The sequence below is a fragment of the Larus michahellis genome, chromosome 2 (genome assembly GCF_964199755.1).
Source record: "Larus michahellis chromosome 2, bLarMic1.1, whole genome shotgun sequence".
Lineage (NCBI taxonomy): Eukaryota > Metazoa > Chordata > Aves > Charadriiformes > Laridae > Larus > Larus michahellis.
Genome location: NC_133897.1, coordinates 59,086,685 through 59,114,191, shown reverse-complemented (window position 1 = coordinate 59,114,191; position 27,507 = coordinate 59,086,685). Strand labels below are relative to the sequence as shown.

At 40.5% G+C, this 27,507-nt stretch overlaps 1 protein-coding gene across 3 annotated transcripts in view; it reads left to right on the top strand.

The window, feature by feature from the left end:
• The window catches only part of TPK1 (thiamin pyrophosphokinase 1), a 307,503-nt gene that overhangs the window by 125,806 nt on the left and 154,190 nt on the right, over positions 1–27,507 (top strand). For 2 of the 3 annotated variants that reach the window (XM_074575637.1, XM_074575638.1), the window contains one exon: positions 23,401–23,473. In XM_074575637.1, coding sequence (XP_074431738.1) covers positions 23,401–23,473 — 73 coding nt within the window. Of the gene's footprint in view, positions 1–19,296; positions 19,412–23,400; positions 23,474–27,507 lie in introns of those variants that run through there. The other variant, XM_074575639.1, reaches the window with a different exon arrangement.

Here is a 27,507-nt window from a genome sequence, read left to right as displayed (position 1 = left end):
CGTGGACCTCAAAAAATCTTGTGTGAAAGGTGGAAAGATAACTCATAGTGGAATTGTCTGTATATTTTGACGGCTTCGTGTGTGCATTTTGGCAATTAGTGAGGGTTAATTGTGCCAATTCACTAGCCATCCGGTCTTCCTTTTTTGTCTAGTTCTGTTGGCTATAATTTACACTGAATTTGCCTAATCTTAGAAACCACTGTCTCCATTGTCAAGATCATTTAAAAAAAAACCCTAAAATAGCAGGGCAACAGCTAGCAATACCCATATGTAAAATGAGATCTTTTGTCTTGTTTCCTGAATAACCTTCTACTCACGGAAAAGTGGGTCACTAATAGGATTATAGAGTGAAAAATTCCTGTATACTTCACTGTGTTCCATATTGGATTAGAAATAGGGTACTTATGAAGGTAATTAGCCATTGATGTAGCTTAATGTAGGGTTGAGAGGAATTCTTTGCTTGAACTCTTTAGATTAAACTGGATATTGTTTTTAAGCTATCTTATATTCAGGCAAAATTTAGGGCACTGATGCAGAAAACACTGAATGAGTTTTTCTGAGTACAGATCTATACTAGAAGAGTACAGTGGTCTTCGGTCTTTAAAATCTATTCATTGTATGTTTTGCGGAGAATGTGAGATAGTTATACATGTGAAAGTTTTGATTTATTAATGTTGATATAAGTTTCAGTAATGTTTTTTTAAAAAAATTGCCTCTGAAACTATGAGGTCAAAGCTGTTTGAAATGGCTTTCTTGTTGCTGCTGGTGGTGAAGAGTTCTTTGAATTGAGGGATTACAGTCTGAAAGCCAAGAAAGTTGAAAGCTGAGGCAGTGCTTTATTTGTCAAGTGGCTTAAGGAAATCTTTTACATCAGACATTTTTGCCTGACCTAAAAACTGTAGCAGTGTTTAAAGATCAAAATCAGGATCTTGAGTTTATCCTAATAAATTCTGCAGGAGTGTTCAGAAAACCCATCTCTATCCACAGTCTGCTCCTTTAGGAAATACCTAACTTGGGATCCATTTTTAAGTCCTGTCTTACTGTAGAAAACTGCCGGGCATCAATAGATTTCAAAAAAACAAAGCAACTTATCTCTCAGTGTTTGGAAACGTGAATCCATTTGGAGTTACATAATGTGTTTGTTTCAGGTAGTGCAGATGAGAAATTCTCAAGATACATTAAGATAATCTAGTTTTTGCTTTTTTCATTTCTGTCTTCAATTTAATTACTTTCACTCGATTACATTTTCAAATACATTTTAATTCCAGTAGCCGTGCACTGTAAATATAATTCAAAGTTTGTTTTGGCAACAGTGAAGAGTTGAGATATCAAAGAGTTGAGTATCAGAAGATGCTGATAGATTCAGTCCTCAATTTAAACCAAGATTAGCTTCCTGTCTTGGGAGGTATTTCCTGAAAGTATTAGGGCAGTAGCATCACTAGGCGTATCAGGCTTATTGGGTCTTTGAATCAAATATTCACAGAAATGATGGAGGTGAAAATCATTGGTGCTTCTTTTTTTAGTGCTGGGTTCCTCTTGATAGTAAACAGCAGTATAAAACCAGACCAGGAGTATGTATTTTTCTGGAGTTATTGACTCAGTCACTGTGGTGCTTTATTTCTATTCAATTAGTCATCAGATGCTATAAAGGAAAAACCTGGCAGTTCCATAGCCATAGTTCAGGTTCACTTGAGAATTTTAGGAGGGGCAGAAGTACTGTTTTGCAGGTCACGCAAAGTGGAGATATATTTTGAGGGAGATACCAGCAATCAGCTGTAAAAGCTGTTTTACAGCTAGGTTTACTTGGAGGTGCTTCTAATTGTAGTTACTACTGTATTCATTGGAGGTGCTTCTAATTGTAGTTACTACTATATTCCATAAACCATAACAGAAAATGGACAAGATAGAACTTCTAGATATGATTCACAAGTGGCAGAAGTAGATGTACCAGGTTTCATCTAGAGTAAAAGTGAGAGTATTTTCTGCTGGTTAAAATGGAGAACTGAGAATCAAGACCTTTGTTTTGTTCTCAGTTTGCTCAAAGTCATCCATTGAGTTACTATATCATCTCAGATTCTCAGTCAGTCACCTTTAAAATGTGGGCAAATAGCCCTTTAGGAGGGCTAAAACGCCTTGTCCTCGTTCATGTGGTCTCATCAGAGTTTCTGATATTTCCTTGTTAAAAGCTGAGCCTATAAAAGAATTAGATATCATTCCTCCTGAAATCAGTATTTAAGAAGGAATAGTAAATCCTAGGTGGAGGCAGACTTGATCTCCATTCGCACTCCAGGTACCTGCACATTTTGGCATAAATCCACAGATTTTCTGGGGGTTTTTCTTGGTTGTTGTTTGGGGTTGTTTCTTTTTTGATACCTCAAAACATTCAAACACAGCATTAGGACCCTGTTGTTTTAGCTACATCAACAGACTGAAGTGTGAGACTCTGCTTTTCTGGAATGATCCTCCTGATCTTGTTAAGAAGTAGATGGGAAGGACCAGGACAAAGGTGCAGGCAGATGGAGTGATGAGCAAATACAAAACAGATGGATAGTTCGACACTTCGAGCCAGTGAGGTGCTCTGCCCATAAAACTGTGCTATCCCAGTAAGAGCACTACAAGCCAAGGTATAATTGACAACTAGGAAAATAAAGGGTCATGATTTGTCCAGAACAGTACTTCTGGAAAATACAGGGAAAAAAAAGTGGCTGAGGAAAGGAGAGTATAGGGACAGTTTCTGTTAATCCCAGGTCTCTCAATCAGAGGGTTTGTATTGCTTCAGCTTCTTCTTCAAATAGCTGTATCTGTGCCCCTAGTGTACTGTAAGTAGAGGAATGTCATCGCCATCTGGGTGATTTCTGGCTTTATGACATGGTAAAAATCATTTATGGCCACCCCGATGCTAGAAGTTAGGACTTTGTAGTGATAAAATATCTGTGCATTGAGTCACCGCTGGAAAAAGCAGCTTGGGAAAGAGTCCTGAGCTGGCCTAAGAGCGCTCTGCACTTTATAGTGTTTTGGTTCATTGTGCCTAAGGAGTAATTCTCAGGATCCAGGGAAAGCTGGCTCTGTGTGTGGCGTTAGGGTGCAATGTATGCCTGTGTTTCTTTTGGATCTCTGAATATCAATAGAAATGAAGGATTAGGCAGGCACTGCCTTTATGGAGCAATACTTTTTACAAGTGTTTGGGGCAGGCTAGGGGGTGGGAGTTTTCCTGTGTTTGAAACAAAGCAAAACTATGAAGTTCTTACAGGCCTTGAACCAGGCTAGGTCTTTGCTGTATAGTCTTTGCCATTTAAAATTTAAAATATGAACTTTATATTGAACACGGCAAGCGCGAGCTTAGATTTGAAAGAAGCTCTGTTAAGACTGAGAGGAATGCCGAGGTCAGCGTTCAGTCTGGGAGCACCGAAATACACGTGCTACCAGTGCTTTAAAATGAATGTTAATAAATGACCTTGAAGTTGACTGATCTGCGCTGATGCCCTTCAGAGATTTAGGGAGGGATTACTAGTGCTATAGCACCTGTTTGCTTTTTTGGCTATTTTTTTTCACAGTCTAGAAGATTCCTGGAGAGAGTGGATATAATCCCTTCCAGGTGACTTCAAATTACGGAATATTACATAATGAGACTGAACACAAATAACACCCATAGATAAATTATTCAGATTCGTTTTTGCTGTCTCTAAAATGCTCTTTCAGTAAACTTATTAGTGGTTGTTGGAGCGTAAACATATTCTGGATGGGTTTTTTTGGTTTTCTTTCCTATTCTCTTTCTTCAGTAGACTCTGCTCTCTTTTTATAAATATGCGAAAGCCAGAAGTTCTGACTTTTAACAATTTGCATTCAAATGGGCACCTTTATTTTGAGAACAGATAATTGTATACTTCAAATCTGTTTAAATTTAGTGTTACTGAAGTCAGTAGCTTGCAAATGGGGGACTTTATGCCTTATAGAATATAATGAGAAGTAAAACCTTAAAATATAAATCCATTTATCTTTAAACTATTTTTCCTAGTTCTTCTGCTAAGATTTGTTTTTAAATCTAATTGTATTCCAAGAGTGTTTCCGTTTTACAAATGGACTCTTTCAGCTTTTCATTTTAAAATGTTCTGTGCCGTGGTTGTTTTCACAGAAAATGCTATCAAGAACAAAGAACTGTGTTCTCAAACTATGATCCAGGGTACTTACGACAGTTGATAAATGAGAGTAGTTAATAAATTAACTATTTAGGGCCAAGTGATGAGGACTCTGTGCCTCTTCTGATGAGGACAAGCCATGGAGCAAAAGCTACAGAACCAGTTGCAAAGCCCGTCCATATGAAGGGTTGAGCATCGGTTAATCAGTTGAACTAGGTAAGGTTGCCAGGCAGCTCTACAAATTCCGTAATTGAAGACATGAGGATTTATCCTTGGTAAAAAGTTAGAGCCCTGAGCCAGTTTTGTTCCGCTACCGGAAATAATTTGCTCAAGCATATGGATAATGTGTACGGTGGTACCTCCAAAGCCGCTCTTGGATACATTTACATTCAGAGAAACTCAAATCTTCCCCTTCGACTCATAGATCATAGAAAAATCACACTCCTGGGTATGCGCACTCCTCTGCAAGCAACGTGCTACCTGCCTTATTTAGGTACCAGTCCAGGCTTTATTTTTGTAAAATGGGGGAGAAAAAGTCTTCTGATGCCTTGATTTAGTTGTATTTTTTAAAAAGAGATAATTTGCTGTCTCTTACTTGCAGACTATTTTTAAAAATTTTGAGTCAGTGTACCTGAAAGCTGTAATGAATGTTGATTATAGAGAAATGTAGAGAATTCTGAGTGTAGAGCAAGGGAAGAAGTATAGTTTTGCATAACAAGTGAAAATACAGGGGGCAGTGATGTCAGAAGATAGTCAAAAGGCGGTTGAAAATGGCATAATCTGTACATAGGTATCTTGCCTACTGATCCCAAATAATTGAGCAAAAGGATGTCTGATCACGTGGCAGGATGTAAAAGGGAGATTGGATCCAAGGTTACAGAATGTCTTAAAATAAATGGAGATGCATTGGGCTCCACTGGAATTGTCTTCTGGTGTTTCTTTACTTGTGTGGGATGTTCTGTACGAGCAAGTCTAGACTCTGTCTGCAAACTGGTTTTGGTGTCTCTGCAGAACTCTGGACCAGCATCAGCACATCGTTCAGCTCTGGCTCATTAGCCCAGCTAAGAAACTGAGGGTGTTTGGGCCGAAATGTGCATTAAGGTAGTAGGATGGTTTCTGATACCAGAGTGAGGTTGTTCTGTATGCTGTAGGCAATGCCTTTACTTGCAAATATTTTCCATCTAACTTATCATTTTGTAAGCACTTGTGTACATATAAGCACCTCAAGAACAGATTAGCACTGCAAAGATACACCTAGAAGAGTGAACTTCAGGGAGGTGAGAGAAGAGAGCAGTAAATGAAGGGTTAGATGACAATTTCAGAATACCGTCAAAATACCTGCCTGGTGTGAGACAGCCTGATCACGAACATGTTACAGAATCACAAAATGGTAGGGGTTGGAAGGAACCTCTGGAGATCATCTAGTCCAACCCCCTGAGAGCAGGGTCACCTAGAGCAGGCTGCACATGAACGCAACCAGGCGAGTCCTGAATATCTGCAGAGAAGGAGACTCCACCACCTCTCTGGGCAGCCTGTTCCAGTGCTCCGCCACCCTCAAAGTAAAGAAGTCTTTCCTCATGTTGAGATGGAATTTCCTGTGTTCCAGCTTGTGCCCATTGCCCCTTGTCCTGTTGCTGGGCCCCACTGAAATTCAGAACAAACAAATGTCTGTTCTGTAGTAATTCTTTTTAGCTCAAATAGGTTTATATGCATGTACTATATAAAGAAAGTCCTGAAATGGACCAAGGAAGAGATGCACTCAAGTAAAAAGCTCACAACTTTTATTGAGTTTGGACTGATGTGCTGCTTTATTCCTCTGAGTAGCAATGAATATTGAACTAAATTGACTGCAAAATAAAAAAGGTCAGGCAAATAGTACTTGGGTATGAATACAGCTCGGCGTGGTTGAAATTTATGTTTTATTCTAGAGAGAGAAAAAACAAACCAAAACTGACCAGTGTCTGTCTCTGTGGGCACACTACATCCAGATTCTACTAGAAATTAGGTTCTGATTTTGTTTGGGATTTTGAAATGCACTTGGTGAATGAGGGGAAACTAAGATTCTGTACAACTTTGGCAGAGCTTTTAACACAGGTTTTTGTTTTTTTCTTTTTAGTGTTACTTAGTTTTTCTTCTTTGATGTCACAACACAGGAATAGATAAGGCCTGTGCTTGCCAAATAGGGACCCAAATCATCTTTTGTACAGATTCAGGATCTTCTGTTGACTTAATTGGGAAGAGATTAAACTCTAGATGTCTAAGCAATAACACCCTCTCCGTACATTGCCCTGAATTCTTGCAATGTAATTAATACTTTACATGATTCATCACTTCTCCATGGTGATTGCAAGCAAGGAAACTGCCAAAGCCGGATCTAATGTTTTCAGCATCCTCGTACTGATTGTTCCAACAGCCTGTGAAAGGGATGGAGCAAGAGTGAGACTCTTGCTGCTACTTCGTCAGCAACCATGTCCTCCAGAGACAGGGACGTATTCTGTTTTTATCCCTTGTGCTTTAACAAAACCAACCAAACAACTTTTAGCTGTGTAAATGGTGTTTGAGCATCTATTACTCAGATTTCAAGCCAGCATTGGCAGTAGTTGGAAATCGTTACTGCTTACTGTATTTGGAATTACTTTGTGGTGCCCATGCAGTGATCAAAATATTTAGAATAGTCTTGGGAAGTGGTAACACAAGGAATGAAATTCTTCCTATAGCAATGAATTGTTCTTGGACTAGTACCTCTGGAGGGATGTCCCACCTACACAAGCCGCTTGACTCTCAAACTGACTGGCTTTCCCTGGCTGTTAAGAAACTCCACCTAGATTAAGTTTCTTCTTGCTTTTGAAATTAAGTTGAGTGGCCCGTTCAAGGTATCCACATCATGTGGCTAATTGGAATGTGTAGATAAGATGTTTTGGATCAGACAGAGTACACGTGTGCATGCAGTTCGCTCCATATTTCCTTCAGTGTGCCTTTAAGTACTTTGATCTCTGTGTAAAAGATACCTGGCACGTAAAAAAGAACAGAAGCAGTAAGTAACCATATAGCTGCTCCCCTTCATTTATTCATTATGAGCATTATGGATAAAGAGTGACTGTCTAAGTGGCGGCCGTATTAGGGATTTGCAGCTTGAGACTGGGTTATCCCATTACTGCAGAGAGAGCCAGTAGGATGCCAGTAAAGAAGATTGATAAGGATCAGCAGGTTAGAAAAGGTATATTTTTAGAGTGCCTGAAGTACAAAACAATGGAGCGGCAGGTAGCAATGGCAGTGGATTAAAGGATGCGCCTTTGGACTTCCTCTGTCTTTTTCTTCAGCATAAAAGATTTCTGGCATTCAGATGTAGCTCAAAATATTTAGTTATGAGGGTAGTAGGATTTTTAGGTTGGCTTCTATTTTTCTTTTTTTTTTTTTTTAAAACATATGAGTGGGTAGCAGGGTGATTTTATTATTATTATTAGTTAATTAATTCCTACAGTTGGTGTGTGTTAAAGTCCAATGACATCGTTCAGAGCGCTGGTCATCCGGCTGTGGGCCAGAGCATTGAGAGCGGTGTCTGTGGTTGTCATCTCCTCTGCGCAGAAGTGGAGTTACTCTGCAAGGACTTGAAATCATGTGGTCTTTATGCAGCGATGCAATAGAACTCTGAATATCTATCAGGTATCTATCAAATAGTTTCTTTGTCAGCAGGGCTTTTGCCTCGGTGTTTAGGAGTGCTAAACAGGTTAGGTGAGAGCTGGCACAGGCACAATCTAAAAAAGGTAAAAATTGAAATGGAGGGAGAAAAACAGGGTAGAAGGAAAAGGATTTTTGAATAATTTTTGATAATAAAGCTGAAAAGGAGAAGTCTCTGGAATAAACCAGGCTAATGACTCCAGTGGAGCAACCGTTATTCTGTCACAAAAAAAGAAAGGAAGGCTCTATAGCAGTAAAGACAAAAATGTGATTTGCTTCTGCAAGTTCCAGCAGTATCTGTGGGAGGATTGATGTTTTCTAATTTTATAAGCTGCAGCCGGCACGTTAAATGCCAGTGACAGATCGGATTAGAATTGTGTGCATGAAGGTATTTTGAGTGGTGAGAGAAAGACAGACTGTCCCAAAAATACAACAGAAAAAGAGTCAGTAAACAATTCAGTGCCCTTTTTTTGTTAAAACATCATCTGCAAGGTTTGACAACAAATACGTTTAATTAAGAAAGTGACAGATGTGAGTGTCACTACCTCTTCTTTCTGATGCTTTTAATTTTAGGAAAAAAGAAAACTGTGCATAAGGTGATTTTGGGGTGGTTTTGTACAGGAGGGAATGATGTGAGGAGCAGGCATGGATTGATGGGGGTGTAAGCTCTCGGAGGGAATTATCAGGATGATGAAGAACCCTTTTTTAAGAGTTAACATTGCTAGCAAGTGAGTTATTGATCTGCTCTGATTGGCAGCAAGGGGCCAACATTGATCCATCATTGGAAGCTTTGCAGCAAAGCAATGAAAGCGGCTGCACGGGCTGTGGTTCTGCCTCTCATCTTGTGAAAAGGTTACTGCTCTCTGATTTCCTTTTAGAGTCACAGCATTTCAAATTGAACAGCATTTTCTAACAAAGACAGGAGCTGGAACTGTGCTATGCTCTCTCTGGACTTGGTGGGACACTTAAGATTCTGCTGGCTTGAACAGATAGCAATTACGTGGGCAAATGCCTCCTCGTTTCCTTACTCCCTCCTTTTTGCCCCACAGTGAAAGTAATAAGGAAGAGCATCCATGATTATGTTTACTGTAATTAGGCTGTCCGCTGGGGAAGCTCTTGTGGCATCTTTTAACATTGATCTAGTATTGATTTATGATTCTAATTTATATGTTCTAGCTCTTGTCATTAAGTGACCACAATGCAGGGTTCTCATATTTTGTGTGTTCCCCATAAAAACCTGTGCATTTCATTAAATCACAGCAGAGCAATATTCTAACAGCACGTTGCAAGTGTACAGGAGGGTCCCAAGGTCACAAACTCCTTTCAGAGGTTAATTAAGTCTGAAAGACAGATATTCTGTTGTAATTAAATAGTAATGAATGAGAGGCCAGGAATATTTGGTGTATAATGCGGTACCACGAGGCAAAGCCAAAATCATCTGCAAATTTATTATTTTATTTCATATTCTATTATAAAATACCCTTGGGTGTCAGTGTAATTTTTATTCTCCCAACTTGCCTATGACAGAAGGGGGATTAAGTGGTCAGTGCTGTCATGCATATATGTGATCGTAATATACCTCAGGAGTGGTTTTGAGAACTCTAATAGCATTCCTGACATGCTGAAGAGGGCTTTCATCAGGAGGGTGATGCCTTCCCCGTTCTGCAGGATCTCATTTTTAATCAGAGTGGAAAGTGCTTTCATTGCCGTGTTCACACTGGAAAAGCCGTGGCAAGTTTTGACTTCTTTCAGCAGCGCCGGCAGAAATACAATCATGTTCATGACCCTGTTTAAGAGCTCATCAAAGTTTCCTTTTTAGTTCTTGTGCTTCTGGGGTTTAGTGTTTCAGCACGTTCAAGTGTATTAGGCAGGATCTTGGCACAGGGCCACAGACAAGTTGTCAATCCAAATGTAGATTTTTCTTTAATTTTTTTCCCCAACCATCGTTGCAAATCAGCTGCTTCAGACATTCGTAAATTGGCTGGCTGTTATCTCTGAAGAGTGAATGATTTTAATCTTTGAACATATAGGAATCTAGAGGACAAAAGCATGGGTTACCAGTACGTCGTGGTTTTAATTCTATACTTCTGAGTTTTAAAAGTAATTTTAATTTTTTAATTTTTTTCTTTAATCTGAAAGCTGCATTTGTAAACTGTTTTTCCCACCTTCTGAAAGAAAGGGATGGGAAAAACTGCTCCTACCTACTCATTCTTGGGCTAGACAAAGCATAGGCATGAATCTAGGAATCTGCATTTTGTAGAATTGTGTAAAAGTTGAGAATCCTTCTACCTTACATCAGCCCTTCCATGTACCAACATCAGGCAGCAGTACAACTGAAATCTCTCTTTGATTCCACAGCTGGGCCTCTGGAAAAGCCGCATTGGCTCATTGGTGCTGCAGCCTGCCCTTCTCGGGCCTTGGACCCGACTGTGGTCCCACGGCTCGGAGAGGGGAGTTTGTGTTCACCACCTCCCTCTCTGTCATGGACCTAGGTAAGGGAGGTGGTGGTTTAGAAAGTTAGGGAGCCACATTGCTGAAAACACCGGTGATGGGATCCCCAAAACCTGCTGCAGCGTGAACAACACCAGCCCTTGCTACCTAGAGAGAGGAAGTGTGCCGCACCTGGAGCGTGCAGGGATGAATTTGAAGGTGGGAATGGTCCAAAATCATTGTGCCTTTTTGTCAGGATGTAAGTACAAATTCCTGTGTGTTACTAGCTGGCTGGCTGTAACTGGCTGGTGCAGGCTTGTTTTGCAGCTGAGCTTAGACAGGTATTTTAACAACCTAGGATTTAAGTGATGGTTTTGCTTACAATGAAGTTGGAGTTTTCTGTTAATCTTCAGGAAACCTTTCAATTTCTCTCTGAGGACAATTGCGAAAGTAACTTCAGTGAGAGTTCTTCTGTCATTCCAGTAAAATATGGGTTTCTCACCTCGTTAGCAGGGTGATGGGTCTATTCCTTCCAACTTTACACATTTTTCAAAAACTTATCAACCTCTGAATTAATGACCTGCGGGTATTAAAATAAGTGGGGAAAAATTATCTAGCAGTGTTTTTTACACTGAAGGAATGGGCCACACTGTCATCCAGAACCTCACCCTTCTATTAAATGACATCTCTGGTGACAGTTACATTACATCGTGTCATCTGGGGTGGTCTTCGGGCTACTCTTAGGGGATCTTGGTACACACTAATTCAGAGTGTCTGATTCTCAACTCATCTCTGTCCAGTCGTTTCTAAAGCAGGTACACGTCATGCTGTGCTCAGGCTTCTCCTCGCCCTTCTCGTAGCGTAAATGGGTGCAGATGGCAGTGGGGAGATTGGACTTCCGAATGTCTTTCCTGAGGAACAACTGCTATCGCTATTACACAACGGGAATAGCTTTTAATAAGAGCTCATCGTTGCATTTGTATTATTTATAGGTAGATCTGCGTCCTTAAGATTTATTCCTGATTCTGTAAGAAAAGTTAATTAGTGTGTTGAAATTGAATAAAAGATTAAATTAAAGTGGTAACGGCAATAATAGAACTTAGTAGGATGGCACTTAAGGGTTTTATAAATAAATTGTGAAGTTGATACAGGGGGTTCTTATAACAAGCAGGGCACCAACAGCATCAGAGTTTACACCAAATGTATTTTTCATCAACTCTACTTGATAGAAATTTACTTGTACAGAGCCCAGGACAGGGGGGGAGCTCTTTGGACTAGGCACTACTTATCCAGAATGAGGTGTTTTCTGTCTAAGAGTGTTTTTAACCCAAGTAGACAAAAAGGGGGGAAGAAGATGGGGATTGAGAACAGAGAACTACGTATCACGTGTATGTTTGTAATGTTTCTAATGCCTCGGTTGTGCGTGGAGTTTTCTCTGTGATGGCCGTTTTTGAACGCCATTTATGAATGAGCACTAAATCTGTACATTTACCTGTCTGGATTTGATATCTGTCAGGTACGTAGTTACCTAAATGCTATCAGTTGTGCTTTAAAGACTATATTGCGAAGTGACAGTAAACTTAGCAGTGCAGCTGCAAACTGGAGGGCTGGCTCGGGTTCTCTTCAAACCTTTCCTCCATAGTACAATTTCCTTGCTTTTGATGAAACAGTGACAACAGCCAGCTCTACACTTTCTAGGGCGCATAGAGCAGTAATTTGGTAGATAGGTCCCAGCCACAGTTTGAGCATTAAATAAAAGACTTATTAGCCATAGTAGGGCATACCTGCCTACTTTACTGAAAACAGACTATAGCACCCTAGTCCAACTAATGGGTTGGGGAGGCTGAACGCACGCGCACACATATATATATTTGTTCCTTGAACACAGTTAAGACTGTTATATCTGAAGTGATATTGTCCAGGAAACAACCACAGCAACCACTGCCATTGTAACTACTCTACTGCCAGTCTCTGAGCTATTTTAAAGCTAGCTCAGATTTATACGCGCTTCAGTCGACCAAGTTCTCAGTATAGCCATGGAGACCCTTCACAGAGCCCTGTTGATTTCCCTAGGTCGTGCTTACACTTTGTCGCGGGTTTTTGTGCTTTTCTTTCCTTTTTTTTTTTTTTGCTAACAAATATTATTTGGAAAATTGCTCAGTTTTAAATCGGTAATATACAAGAAATTAATTTTACATCCACTTCCGATCTGTAAAGCCTGAATGCAAGCATGAATTGGCTTCTGAACGTAAGTTTGCGTTGAACCCCTCGTGGGTTCTGACTCGCCAGCTGTGCTGCAGGCAGCTGTGCTGGTTTCAGGTGGGGCTGATGCGGAGCTTCCCTCTCCTCGGAGAGGCGAGCTGCCGGTTACGTGTGCTGAGCAAGGCTGGACGTGGGGATTGGGACCTAGTGGGGATTTGAGCACGTGGCTGCTTGTTAGTGATTTCTATAGTTAAGACCTTGCAGCGGTAGATGTCTTCTAATGTGATCTGCAGGAAGAGTTATTTGTAGACCTTGACCTCTTGCGGAAATTTGCTGCCTTTGGTATATTTGCTCTTAGTTCTTTCTCAATAGTTAGGACTGCTAAGTCTGTACCAGAGGTAAAAAAGCAGGGCAGACTTCTGTGATTGTTATGACAGCTGTTCTATGTTGTGCTTAGGATCACTATTTCTTTGGTAAAATTAGTTTTAATAAGCTGCAGGTGAAATATTGGTAGGTCAAATGAGTACAGCGTGGCCTAGGTATCCACTGCGCAGGTATGAGAGATGTCTGGGGAGAGACGGCCTGCTTCCTGGTTTTAATGTCTAACAGCTGTGGGCTAAATTATGAAATACTTAATATAAACTAGATCTCAGCTTCTGTAAGTTATCTTGGCTCAATTAGCTGCTGGTGAGTTACTCCAGCATTAGACAGTAGGTGAAGATGGGAAAAGATTATACTTTTTGAGTATCTGTCTGACAGCTGGCGCTTTCAGGGGGTGAAGGAAGTTCTGAGAAAGGAGAAGGATTTGGCATGATGCTTTGGCCAGAGCCAAATTCAGGTTTTTCTTCCTTCTAAGGAACATTTCCCACCCTTACACTGAATACCATGGCTGTGTGGTTGCTCTCTCCCCTTTTCAGCTAGGCCGTCCATGGAGGTGCAGGGAGCTTCCCTGTGGTGGCGGCTAACTTCTAAAAAGCCCGTTTCTTAGGGGAACATCGGAAGATGCACTGGCTGCCAGGAGGAGGAATCTGACTGTAACAAAGCAAAAGATGTTAACAGCAAGATTAGCATGTTTCCTTGCACTTGGGAATGGCAGTATTTGGGAAAGCAGACAGCCCGTATAGTGGTCAGGGTGGCACTGCCCCAGGTTTCCTTACATGTTACTAGGTTCCCTTACATGTAGGTTTGTTCACTAAGGAACAGCAGAAAGAAATAAAAGTTTAGGTCCAGCAAGTCACTGTCAACCAGACGTCCTTTTGTCCACCCATCATCTATTAAGGTGCAGAGCATAGATGAACTTACCTGTTTATTCTAGTGGTTTAAACATTTTACAGAATAACAAAACAAAACAACAAGAGATAGCTGACATTTCCTTAGATGAACACGTTTCATCAATCACTTCGTTTTTATTCCTTAAAAAACATGGAACAAATAAAACTTTGATAGAAAAAATATTTCAAACAAGTACATTAGGTTGCGATCAGAAGGCAGTTTAATTTATACAGGAGAGTTACAGCTTTATTTTGTTTCTTAATTTCATCTATATATGTCAGGTAACTATAAAAGAGTTCTTTAATTTTTTAATTAAAGGTTTATCAGAGGGATTTCAATTATAGCTATGCTCACCAAAACGATAGTTAGAAATATTTCTAATCTTACTTGAGAAAGCAAGAACTGCTTATGTGTGTTCATAACTGTAAACCTGCTGACTTTGGTAACTAAAATATCTGTACTGGTACTTTGAATCTGTAAAAATGGTGGCACTGCGAGGAGGGTAAGACAAGGATTAAAGTGACTAGGACGCCTCTGCCAGCTGCAAAAGCCTTACCCAGCTGTGGTGCTCCAGCCCACTGAAGACAGGGCCATCGCTATATTAACTACTTTTCCACGAGTTCCTTCAGAGCTCTTGACGGCAACCTTTCACCTTTGCGACTAGTACTAACCTTAAAAGAACATCTAAGTAAACTTTGCAATATGTTGTTGTCTAAAACAAGTTCTAGAAAACGAAATAGGGCTGTACATTGTACAGCTAAATTGTATAGAAATAGGAGAGTATGCACTTGAGTTTATCTGATGAAAGTGAGGATGCTTTTTGGGAAAGGTTACGAAGCATCAGATAGAGCCCAACTCTCATTTTGTATGCGCATTTATCTTCTTCTCTCTCTCTAATTAATGCTGCTGTGCTGGACAAGAGGTGCAGGTACCTTTTGAAATGCTAATGCTCCGGCAGAATATCCTGGTTCGTTGTCAGCTCCAGAGAAGGTGCAGCAGAGGTCAGCAGCAAAAGGTTTAATAAAACTTCTGCCTCCCACTGACTTACCAAATTCCAGCCATACAGAGACAACAGACTTCAAACAGCTGTCTGCCATTACGGGTCTTTTCTCCATTCCTTGCTGTGTGGTTCACATTCCCTAAAAAGGTGAAGCGATGTATTTTTATCCTTCTGTGTAGCCCGAGTGTTTTCAGGATCCTTGGTGCATTGTTTCTCTGCAAAATGTTACGCACCTTATCAGTGTAAAGGCTCAAAACCTGAAGAAATTTTATTAATGTATTTAAGGTACTCGAGCACATCTTCACCAAAAAAAAAGGGTCAGAAGTTTGCTCAGTAGCTACTCTACAGGCAATTAAAGCCCAGGACAGAAGATATTTTCATTAACCATATGGGAGTCAAATTTGCCTTTCAGTAGTTGTATTGTCATCGGATGTTCTGGTTTCCTCCTTAAGACTTCATGTCTTCTGAGTAGGTGTTTTTAAATAAATTTTTCTGTGGCAATTCACCTTTTATGGCTGGTCTTCCTCCTTGTAGATGAGTGTGAAGGTGTCTCTTTTCTGTCCATGAAACAGAAAATTAATCTATGAAATCACGTGTTCACGGAAATCAGAAAAGAAAATGCGGGCCCAGATGGGAGAAGCAAACCTGCAGATTTCTCCTTGCCTGCTTGGAACGGGTTGCTCATAAGGGGATAAATCTCTTCTTGTTGCACTAGTGAGTCGCTGTGTAGAAATGGCTCTAAAGGATTTCTGCTGCAAGCTTCTACTGCAGTTTCAGGCCCAAAAGAAGCAAAGGGCTTCTTCAAACTCAGCCTCTCCTGCACAGGTGGTCTTCCCTGTGTGTGGAAGTACGTAAACAGGTGCTAAACTCAGAGCAGGTATTTAAGGTACTGAGGTGAGACTTAAGTAAATTATGGAAGCAAAGAAATCCCAGTGAACGCCTTTCACGTGGAACTGCTTACTGTTTGGTTGTGCCTGACTTTTAAGTGTTCTTACTGATGTGAAAGTTCACAGAAAAGACAGATAGAGTTAAAATACTGGTCATCAAAACTGACTTCTAGAATTGCACAATGAGTTTTCAAGCCATACTGTAGTGGTTGTTAGTAGCTATCTAATTAGGAAGAAAAAATATATGTGTGTTTCTAGCTCTTATGGAACAGAAGAGAAATTGTTTATCTCGTGTTGGAAAAGTTTGTTCTCACCTTGGAGCAGCAAAATCCAACTTTAGTGGCACTCCATGAAGGAACCCTGAGCTGGCTCTGGCTTCAAGTGCTGCCTTTTTGAGACTGGTATCTAATTCTCAGTTGGTGTAGTTAATTCTCAGTAATTTAGGCTCCTTCAGTCTAAATTTACCAGGGTTTAGAACCCATCCCATCCCATCCCTCTGATTCCTCACATGCTCTCCAAAATGTTAGTAGTGAGCATTTTACCTTTTTGTAACGTAGTGGCTGGTTTTCTTCAGATTTTTAGGGCAAATTCTGACATGCTTTGACATTGAAAAGAGGGAAAACGGTTTCGGGTGTCTTGCCAGCCTCTGTCTTCTCAGTTAGTCAGATACCCTCACTTCTCAGAGGGAGTCCTGGTTACATTGCTCATCTTCTCTCCCCTTTCCTCTGGCCTCGTGTCCTACAAGAGTAGAGTCCGGCGCTTCTGGATGAGTACTTACGCTCCTCCAGCTTTCAAAATCATGTGTTTGCGAGCGACTCGTGCTGAGGCACGGGTTCTTCTCTGAATCAATGTGCCACCCTGAGCCACGCTGTGCAAGGATGAAAACTCCCAGCTCGACCCCCTTTTTCCAATTCCTTTTGCCAAGGATCCAGCAGCAAGACGCGGCGCTGGAGCCTGCAGGATGCTGAGTTTCTTCTGAGAGGCAGTGAATAGTTTCAGCGTTAATTGGCTCTAAGGTGATGGCAACAACATCGTGTTCGTGCATCCTTTGTTTTAAGCAACGTGTCAGTCTGTAAGTAACAAGAAGCCACAGATACTTAGCAGCAGTCCCTGGGAGTTGTTTGTCCTGTGCGTGCTGGGTTTTTCCCGTAGCGCTTGTACTTACCTGAGCGCAGGAGGGTGCTCAGCACCGTGGAAAACAGGCGAGCGGTTCTTAAATCTTGCAGCGTCATTTTATCCTGTGCTGTATTGATTGCAACTGGAGGCCGGCTTCAAATATTGACATTCTAAAAGAAAAATGCAACCATTGTAGCCATCGCTAACACTTTTCTTTGTCACTGAGGGATAAGGTTTGGAGGCAGGGCGTCAGCTGCTTGATTTTTTTGTTAATGATAATGGGAGCGAGTTGGCCGTCCCCTGCAGAAGATCTCCCCCTGATGTGTGCTTTGCGTAGTCGTTTGAGCTGCGGGTAATATGTTCTACAATTTATCTCAGATATTTTTTTTATTATTTGCAAGGTGACACTGCATACCAGGCAAGCATAAATGAATGCATTATTGCCCTCATATCTTCACACACTTTTATCTTTTTCTTTAAATCACAGCGTTTGCAAATAATACTTTTATGCTCTTTTAACAGTAAGGTCTTTAAAAAGTAAGGGGAAAAGAGGCTGTTCTCCAAGGTTGCCAAATATTACTGAGTATTTTTAACCACAGAGCTTCCTGGCTGTAATCCGCAGGTTTGGTAACAGTCTGCACAAAGAATTCTGGCAGGAGGATCACACAAATCTGATATCTGTGTGTGGCCTGATATATGCATATACTTGCTTTCTTTGTGAAACTGGGGTCTGCAGTACTGTTGTTCCCCGCTTCCCCCCCCCCCCTTTTTTTTTTTTTTAAAGCTTGTTAAATCTCATCTGGGTTTATTGTAATGTACAAAATGTTGTTTGGGAGTTATGTTCTGTGTAAGCAATTGCATAATGGACATTAAGGTCTTGGAAGAAGGGATGGGCAACTGGGTTGGTCTGTTATTTTTTTTTTCTGCACTGGCTGCATTGTCAGTGCCACCCTAATACAAATATTATGTAGTGATAAGGGAGGCTAGAGAGCAGAAGAGGTAAGGGCTGTGGTTTAGCTGTTTTTTAAAGGCCTGGTGATGGTCATAAGTTATGGAATTCTTAGTGTGATCTGTTCAAGATGAACCAAAACGAAATGCTTTTTTTGTGGTCAGTTTGAAGTTTATTACCTGCGTTGGTATTTGGTGTTTGGCCTCTGAGCTTCAGGTGTGACCCTTACTTGCGGTAACCTTGCAGTTAAAATATATATATAAGCTGCATATAATATAATAAATACCAGAAAGGTATTTACAGATTGAATAGATATTAACTCTAGGTATATCTTGCAATCTGACTTTTCTCCTTTCCCTGGGAACTCACCTCTGTGCAGTTAGATGGGGCATCTGAGCACGCTGCTTTGAGACAAAATATAAATGGCATCTACTTGTGCTGTACCCGTCTCTGGGAGTTAAAAAAACACTTTGATCTTCACAGCAGTTAACAGTATCCTTTTGTCAGATTTAAGCAGACTTAACACCTTTCTGATGAGAACAGCCCTCGCTCAGCCTTCAGGTAAAGACCAACCGTCAGGAAGGCAAGCTGAAAGGGCATCTTAACAGTTAGCAAGTGTAGATTTTGGGCATTAACTTTCGTTTGTTGAGGTTTTTTTGTTAAACTGTGATTTTAATATTTATCCTGAAGTAATGTTAGAGGGCTTTGTCTTCTGTATATCCAACTACTAGATGCTTACGTAAGTCAAAGCTGACTTTAGTGACTTTGCTGTGGGTTAAGTCTGCAGCATTTTGTCTCCAATGTGTTTTTTCTACTGGGAAGTAGCTTGTGTGTGTCTGTTAGTCTGAGGTAAAAGGCACCGGTTTTGAAATTTATTTTTAGTACTGAAAAAAAAAAGCATAAGGAACACACTCTGTGCCCTCGAATGATACAGCTGGGACACGTACGGCTTGTCTGTGTGGGATTGTTTTCTGTGCTGTAACTGAAGGAAGCAAAGGGTACCACAGATACTGCCTTTAAATGTTCATGTCTCTGATGTTAACATTTGTTTAAAAAAGGTTAATTGCAGACAATTATGTGCTAAAGGAGCTACATCACAAGAAAAGTCAATAGTACTAGGAAACTGTAACTGTGAATTAATGATAGAACTGAACAGTTATGCCAGAGCAATTTATTTAAGGAGGCAGCACAGTTTTTTATTCTAAACTGCTAAAGTGTGACGTGTTGGGAATTTTTTTTTTCTTTTTCATAACTGTGTAACAAGGTGTATTTACCACTCCACAATGAATTCTTAAAGTGAATTAACAAAGAACCAAGTATTCTGCTGCTTTAAATTTAACATGCTGTTCATCAGCGTTGAATATTTTAAAATAAAACTGCTTCTTGAATTAAGCTGTGTCCATTAGATGGCTTTCTTGATGGCAAAAGGCACAGTCATGCTTACTTAGCATGAGAACCTCAGAGTTTAAATACCTTCTATTTATTTTGTAATCTATGTCTGTGGTAAGAGTCGATTACTGTTTTATGGTACTGGTGACTAAAATTTCACTAATACATCTTGAAACTATGTCAAACTTGCTGGAATGTTTTTTGTTTTTTTTTTTTTTTTCCTGCTCTCCAGTCCAGCATCCTGGGAGTTCATAAAACTCTTCAGTCAACATTCAGCCTTTATCCAGTTTGGATAAATCTCTTATCTGGGATCCAGTTCAAAACCTCTGAGAAATAGTGCGGTTTTTTCTTGGTAAGCTCGCTAAACCTTTAAAGGCTTCATATTGAAACTCTGTGGTTTTGGTTTGTTGGTTTGTTTTTGGGTTTTTTTGGTGGGTTTTTTTGTTTGTTTTTTTAAGTTACATACATGAAACATAATCAGTTGGCTTATGGCCAGTCTCCTGGCCCTCCTGACTCCATGCTCATTTTAGATGGATGCTGTATAGCTCTAAAACGCCGCGATGAGAACAGAAAAAAAACCCAACCAACCAAACAAAACCAAACCAAAACAAAAAAAGCAACCCCCACAGAAGGGAAGAGTGAAAAAAGAAGTGAAAAGAAAGAAAAACTCTGTCTGGCCCAAAGCCTCTGAGGGCTTTTTGTTGCTCAGTTCCTGGTGTTATGCTGCTTGACAGCTCTAGAAAAGGCTTGGTAGACTAAGCTGATCTCACATGAGTTTTATGCGTTCCGTCCCATTAGGATTATGGAGTTGACTCACTGTTGATAAATGTCAGTGTAGAGCAGCAGAGAATCAAGGCAGTTGAGCTGGTCATAACCTTATCTGCATAGTGATAATTAATAGCTAATGAGACTAGTAAAACATGGTTCTGAAATGCAGTAGACTGCATCATCTGGACTGCTTAGAAATTAAAATTTTAAATTGGACTTTGAAAAGGAATTAAAGACATTTTTTGCCATCATGGGCAAAAAGATAACCTCCTCCATTAAAGGATATGTGCCATATGTGTCACTGAAATATATGTCATCTTCAACACAGTTATGCTACAGAATAAGAATTATTCATGAATTTGAGGTCAGAGGGTAGGAAAGCATGGGTTAGACTAATATAATACCTGATTTTAATCCGTACTTTAAATAAGGGCAGCTGTTTTAAATTTTATGGAGGGACCTTTCTTGTTACTTTTTTCTGACCTAATTTCTTCCACTGACATATTAGCAAGCTTGGTATGTGATTCTCCAGAGCTGCTTCTCCTAGATTATTCTGTGCTCTGTAGTAAGTACAAACGTATACCAAAGCAAACAGGTAAAACCCAATTATTACAAAACATTCTTAAGTTACTTTAATATGGGTTTTTTTCCCCATATATCTCTCTCTCAACTATTTCCCCTTTTTCTACGTCAACTAGTGCTGACCTTTTCTGAGGTTAGTCAGTCTAGGACAACTCTGCACACTCTTCTTCACTTGTGTTAACTGGAGAAGAGAAGAGCTTTGACGAAATTTTGACCACCTGAATCAGGCAATTTTTTCTGCAGAACTCGAGAGGACCAAGTCAAACACAGCTTTTGACTCGTGGCTGAATGTTGGCTTGCTTTTGTCGGCTTGCTTAGTCAATGAGCTACGAAGAGCAGCGATCCTCTGAAGATAAAGCTGAAATGTCTTATGATATGTGTGAAGCAGACGGTGCAAGTTGAGATTTACTTGTGAGAGATATTTTTTGAATTCATCAAGAGTGCCTTTACGCAATTTCCTTGTTTCTGGTGTTTGTCAAAGGGAAGGAGAAGAGAAGAAGAAAGAATTGATGCTATTCTAGGAAAAGTCCGTGTTCATTAATGCAAGGCTTACACTTCTTTGAAACTTTGAAGTTTCCAGCCACAACTCCTTATCCTCTGTTGGTCATTTCTGGCTTTGCAGCGGCTAGAGGTGAACCATTCGGAGAGGATGTTTTGAAAATGGACGTAGCACTTCCTGGCAGCGGAGATGCACGCAGGCAGTGTAGCCAGGAACCCTGGCAGAGCACGTGGGAGGTGCGACCGAATTTCTTGTTTCTTCTGTTTGTAAAAATTCAGACAGAACTTCAGATAGCTTTTGTCATGGAAATGGTTTTACTTTGGATGAGAGCAAAAGCCGTGAAGAAGCATTTGATTTGGAGAAGATACTTTTTTGGCTAATTCTGCTCCCAGTTATGCCTCTTGAAGCACTCCGGAGAAACGGTTGATTATTTAAAAGCACTGCAGTCTGTAGTTACTGTGGAGAACAAAATGACAAAGACACTTTTGGATTTACGTACTGCATTTCAGTTAGATAAACAACCTTAAGACGTCAGCTTTTTCATCAGAGTGGATGTGTGTGTCACATACCAAGTTGGCTTTCCGTGGCAACTGGCTGTTGTTCTTCCTGCCCAACCTGCTGGGATGCATCCAGGGCTTCCATCCGGAGCCACCACTGTAATGCCGAGAGTGAGTTTACTTTTAATGGCTTTGTTTTAATCAGGAAGAAATGAAAGGAAAATAACAAATTGAAAGAGATTACCTGTAGTTTTTAAGTCTTGTTGTATTCAGTAAGTATTTCATTGGGAAACTTGTCGAAAGGTAGGAAGGCAGCAATTGAAAATTTAAATTTTGAAAACGTGGGATTTTTTGTACATTGAAAAGGTCAGTCTCACAATCCAGGAGCAAATCTAATTTTCCATTTAGTTTTTGCTGGCTTTGAACTGTACTGACTTGGGCATATAAAACAGGGCATTGAAGCATTTGCATTTCTTCTAGTTGGTTTCTGTGTCCTCGATAAAACCCGATGCAGAAGGGACTGCCTTTCCCCCTGCTGTGAGTGTGGGAGCATCGCTTTTGGAGAGATTATTTTTAGAACAAATCCTTTTATAACAGCCTTAGTAATAGCAGAGAGCCGTGAATTTGAAACGCCATAGTTGCAGGTGAGCTAACTCGCAACAACTGTACTTGCCAGCTTCTGCTGAAGCAGCTTCCAGTTTTCAAAGAAAGTGGCGGCCAGTGACCACGCGCCTCTTTTGAAATCTTTGAGCAGAGACAGAACATGAGATTTTTTTATAAGTTTTACTGATGTGGGGAGTTTGTAGACCCTGCAGCATTCTTCTAAAATCATGTGGAAGAAAAATATGTCTGACTATGCTTCACCCAATGTCTCTTGACTCAGCTTGAGCTGTAACCTAATTTGCTGAGGAACTCTCATACCCCTCCTAAAGTAGAGTGATGACCTTAGAGAAGAGCAGCTATGTATTTAATTCATTAGAAAACACTGAAATTGCAGCTTTAATTTCAAAACTCAGTTCTGTTGAAACAGTGGCAACACTTTCACCTGTCTTCTTAACTGCTTTTTAAAACTCCGCAAATTTTGCACAATGGAAGGCTGTATTTCTGGGGTTTGGTTGACTGGGGTATTTTTGTGGGTTTCGGTTTTTGGGTTTTGGTTTGGTTTTGTTTTGTTTTTGTTGTTTTTTTTTTTTTTTTTTTCAAAAAATATTCCTAAACTGTTCTTTCTGTAGTGCAGTTGAAGTTTCATCATGAATTTGATTACAATTTATACAGTAAATATTTTTATGCACTCTGCAATTAAAAAACAAGAAGCGAGTTGGGATAAATATCACAATATTACCATTTCCATGTGCTTTGCAGGAGTATTACTGTACTAACGATGGCTAGGATTTGAAATCAAGTTCATACACATTTTGTACATCCAAGATATGAGTTAAAAATCACTGAGCATTTGGCTTCCATACTTCGGGGGGAGTAATTTTAATAATCAAGGAGAAGAGCAGAAACGGGATGACATCAGTAAGAACTAAAATACAAATCTTTGGAACATTTGTGGCATACCAGCTGTCTAAGAAGCACCATCATCATCTTCTGACAAATTATATCCTCAGAGGCTTGATGTACAGCAATCAGATATGTTTTTTCAAATAATTTGCTGACTGAATGATACATTTGAAAGGTATTTGAAGAGTTGCCTTTCTAGAACCATGCACATACAAGTCCTGACTTACTGACCCAGGGAGATGTATAAGTATCTAAGCAACGTGTAGCTCCCTCAGCAAAGAAGGGACACTAGATTTTACAGTTTTACAGTTCGTCTGTTACCTTATTTTGCATCACCTCATATCAACTCTTGTTTTAACATGCTTTTAACGAACTCCTATTCCCTCGAGAGATTAATGCTTGTACCCCTTTGCGCTCTTGAGAAAATAAATATTAAATGTAGTAAGATGGATTAATTTTTCATTTCACTGCTCATTGCTTTCCTTTCAGCTTCTTGCCTGATTACATCAGTGGTGATTTTGATTCCATTCAGCCTGAAGTCAAGGAGTACTACAAGGTCAAGGTAAATTAAATCTCTTCCATGAGTGTGTGTGTGTGTGTGTGTGTGTTAGAGCATTGTAGGATCCACCCCATTAGTGGCCCCTTGGTCATTAAGTGATTCTGGCTCCATTGGTTTCGTGGAGGCTTCAGTTGTGAAGCACCTTACAAGCTCAGATGTTGCGCTCTGCCTGGCACTGCACTAATCCTTAAAATAAACACAGGAGGTGCGGTACTGCCCGAGTCCTGCATAGGGTGCCATTTCGTAGCACCAGCTCAAGAAATGGACTGCATGTTGCTGGAGATTATAGCAACTAGAAACTAGGATAAAACTTCCTGAAAAATTAGTGACTTTTGCTGAGTGAGATACAGAGCAATAAAGATTAATCTCCCATGATTCCCCCAGGGCTGGCACCCACAGACTTTCTAGAGAGAGTTTCTCTGTGTGATTTTTGCATGATATGACTTTACCTTTTTAGCAGGAAGCTGCAGAAGGAGACATCTGTCTCTTTCATCACCCACTGAAGCATTGAATTATGCTCCGACTACTTCTGTGCTCCACACAGGGAGTGCCCTCCTTAATGGGTTTTTGGACAAATTCCTGCATACATTAATTTATTCCCAGTGTAGCCGCCGCGTTTCCAGTGAGCAACTTAATTGTAAACTCATATTTCTTATGTCATAGGGCTCAAAATTCTGCCTTTACCTGACTATTTGGCATTTAACACTTTGCCTGCCTGTATAGGCTTTTGTGCTGAGTGCAGTGCTCTTACACACACATCCTGGTCAGCGGGTTTCTGCAAATTCAGAGTTTGCCTCAGCGTGCCAGTTTGCCTTTGTAGCAGGCTGCACGTGCAAGAGCTGTAAATGCTTGGTCCTTGTGAGCTAGCGGACTTAGAGGTCACCACTATGTCTGCCGCTAATTCAACGTGTGAGGCTGAAATCTTGCCTAAAAATCTTCCCTGATGGACTCGGGATCAAATGGCGAGAAGAAAAGGTTTCAAACTGTGAGGTGTGAGGGCTGTAGGAGAGTGTAGGACTGGGTTTCAGTCCTTCTCTGAGCACTGTGGTGTTTTTTCCCATGTTCTGCTTCGTTGTTTAGAAGGGAGAAGTGTGTGATGGCAATCCGTCTCAGAAGAACAGCTCAAGCAAAACGCTCAGGAATCTTCAGGTTACAGCTTGGGGAGTGGAAATAAAATAAAAAGCTTTGGATTAATGCTATTCATTACAGACTGGAAATTCATCATCTGTGAGTAAATGCAAAATGCACTGCCGTGTTTGGCATGGACGTTGGTATTAATGCTTATATACACTGCCTGTTGGTCGGCAGGTGAGACCTACCAAAGGGGGTAGGTTAGGGATTGCTCAACACAGAGAGAGAGCAGACGGAAGAGGGAAGAACATGGTAGGGTATGGAAAGGGATAAGCTAAGCTAAACTAGTGTTACCCTTTTTCACGGGGATTACTTTTTTGGCCATAGCATCCCGTTTGTCAGCTCCCTCGTAGCTGACTGTTGATGTGCAGTTTACATCTTTTCTATGAACACATAGTGAACCGCTCAGCTTCGTACGGAGTTCAGACACCCGTGCAAGTGCTGTGCTGATAGGCTGTAAAGGAAGCAGTATTTCATCAGCATTGTAAAGGTGTAATGAAGAGCGTAATCTAGCCTGCAGAATCCTTGCCTGGGGTCCTCATACACCACTCTGGAAAAAGCAGTTTGACTTTATGATTTTTAACTTTGGGCATACGTGGTAGGAAAAAAAACATTTTTTGCATTTGAAATTAAACTTCTGTAGTCAGGAAACTAGAATGGTAAATACGAGTGGGTGTCTAAGGAGGTCTTGAATAAAAAAAAATACAATAAAACACAGAATTTGGAGAAAGGTATGTGCTTCTTTTCTTATAAAGTAACTTGTCCAGTAAAGCACTCTCTGTAGTCCAGGCAATTTCCAAAGTCTCTGTCATTTGGAAATGTATGTGTTGATGACCCAAAATAGATTAAGGCTGCTTAAAACAGGCAGTGAGAGAACTTGAGGTGAGTAAATCGGCACGGCACTATTGACTTCAGGGAAGTACAGCGTCATGTGAGTTGGGGTTGCTTCCCGTGCTGTCCTTCCTCCCTCACCAAAGTGCTCCGTCACCTACATGCAGATTTCACTCAGAGGCACGGGGTAAGCAGTTGTCATTAGATAGTATTACTGTATTGTTTCAAGCATTCTCTTTTATCCATTGTTGCTGGTTATGAATGGAAAAATGGAACAATTGTTTTAGCAAAGCTTAGACTGATGTGATCTTGCCATTTGCAGTGTGCAGGTGGATGAGAATCCACAGAAATCCCACCTGTTAACTAACCGATCGGTATTTCCCTGATAAATGAAGCCCTTCTGCCTGCTAGCTTTTGATATTCGTCATCAATTACTTTGACGTTGGCATGCTCCTATAGCCTTCCCCTTCCCCGGTCTTGCTTCTAAGTAGTCGTCTTTGCACGAATGGAAAGCCTGAACCAATTCACACAGAATTACATGAACGCATACACGTGCATCCTGATACCGCTCCACTTTCATTTGCCCAGGTTCATTAGTTAGCTGGGCTTTTCTGAAATTAAGCATGTTAGCTTCAGACAACAAAATACTTATTTTTCTTTTGAAATGGGCGTCTAGGTAAGCATTCAGTCTTCAGCACCAAATAAGAAGAATATTCTATGAGCGTTCCTAATGTTTCTGCTCCCATTGACTGCTAAGCCGCCTTTCCCGTTCCCAGCAGCAGACTGTCCATCCTGCCTGAATTTTCCCCATCGCGTGCACTTGTCTTGAGCTGCTGCCAGGCCAGGGTTAGTAATGCCTTACACTGTAGCTGTAGCTTTAGCTTCTTCCAAGTTGACACTTTCTATGGCGAGTATTTTATACCGTAGTGTGGATTTTCGTGTCTTGATGCCCCCTGCTTTTTTTTCTGTATATATCTCATGTAACTTATTCCCAAACGTTACACAAGGGAAAGGTGATGCTTTTTGAAGGCACTTACTTGGGGTAAGTCAAGAGCTCTTCCGTCTGGCTGTAACATTACTGTGAGCTGCAAGGAAATACCCTCCCACCTGTACATGTGTAACCAAGTCATTTATATGGCCAGCGGAAGGGAGGAGCTATCGCGTGCATGGAGCGAATATGAGGAAGAGTGAAGCAAGCGGCAAGTGCTGAGAGGTATTCACCCTCCGCATTCCCATCTGCCTCTAAGTATGATGTACAGGGAAAAGTCCTTCCAACTTTTCTGTTGCTTAAGTCTGATTTGATTGCTGGAGATTCATCTGGCAGTTGAAGGGCAAGCGGTGCTGAAGGAGCTGTGGAGGTTCCTTCGGTATTTCAGTTGTAATGATTTAATTTATATTAGGAATTAATGTGATTTTTTTTTTTTTTCCTTCGTGTTTGTGAAGCTGAAGGTAAGTTTCCCTGTGGTTTTTATGAACATGCTTTATAGTTCTCTTAAGTGTTACATTTACAACGGAGTGCCAGGGTGATCCCCCTCTTTTTTTTTTTTTTTTTTTTAATGAAAGCTATTCAAATTGACAGAAATTAATACATTCACGACTTTTTATCTATCTGAAGATAGCACACCACTGGTTAAGAGGCGTTACTTTTTCATAGTAAAGGTTATGGATGTTAATTATTGAGTTACAAAACATACTCATTTACAAGTGTTTGTGTCAAAGCCTAGTGTAGTGCTGAGTACAAAGGGGCAGTATTAAACTCAGTGTGTGAAACTAATTATGGTTCTGTAAAGCGTTGTCTATGAGCAGTTGTATCACGAAACACCACGAAATCATCAAATCATCACAAAACAATGACAGACCTGACTCCTCCATCACACCAGCTTCATGCCAGGATGTTGCTACTAAACTCAGGTTTTCTACCTCACTTAAGTGATGAAAGCAAGAGTAGATACATGCCATTACAGGAAACCAGAGAATTCCAAAGCCAAAGGGTTTTACTGGAAAGGATGTCTTTAAGCCAATTCCTCTGATGTTTTTAATTGAGCAAGGGTTACAAGACAAATATTTCCATTTTT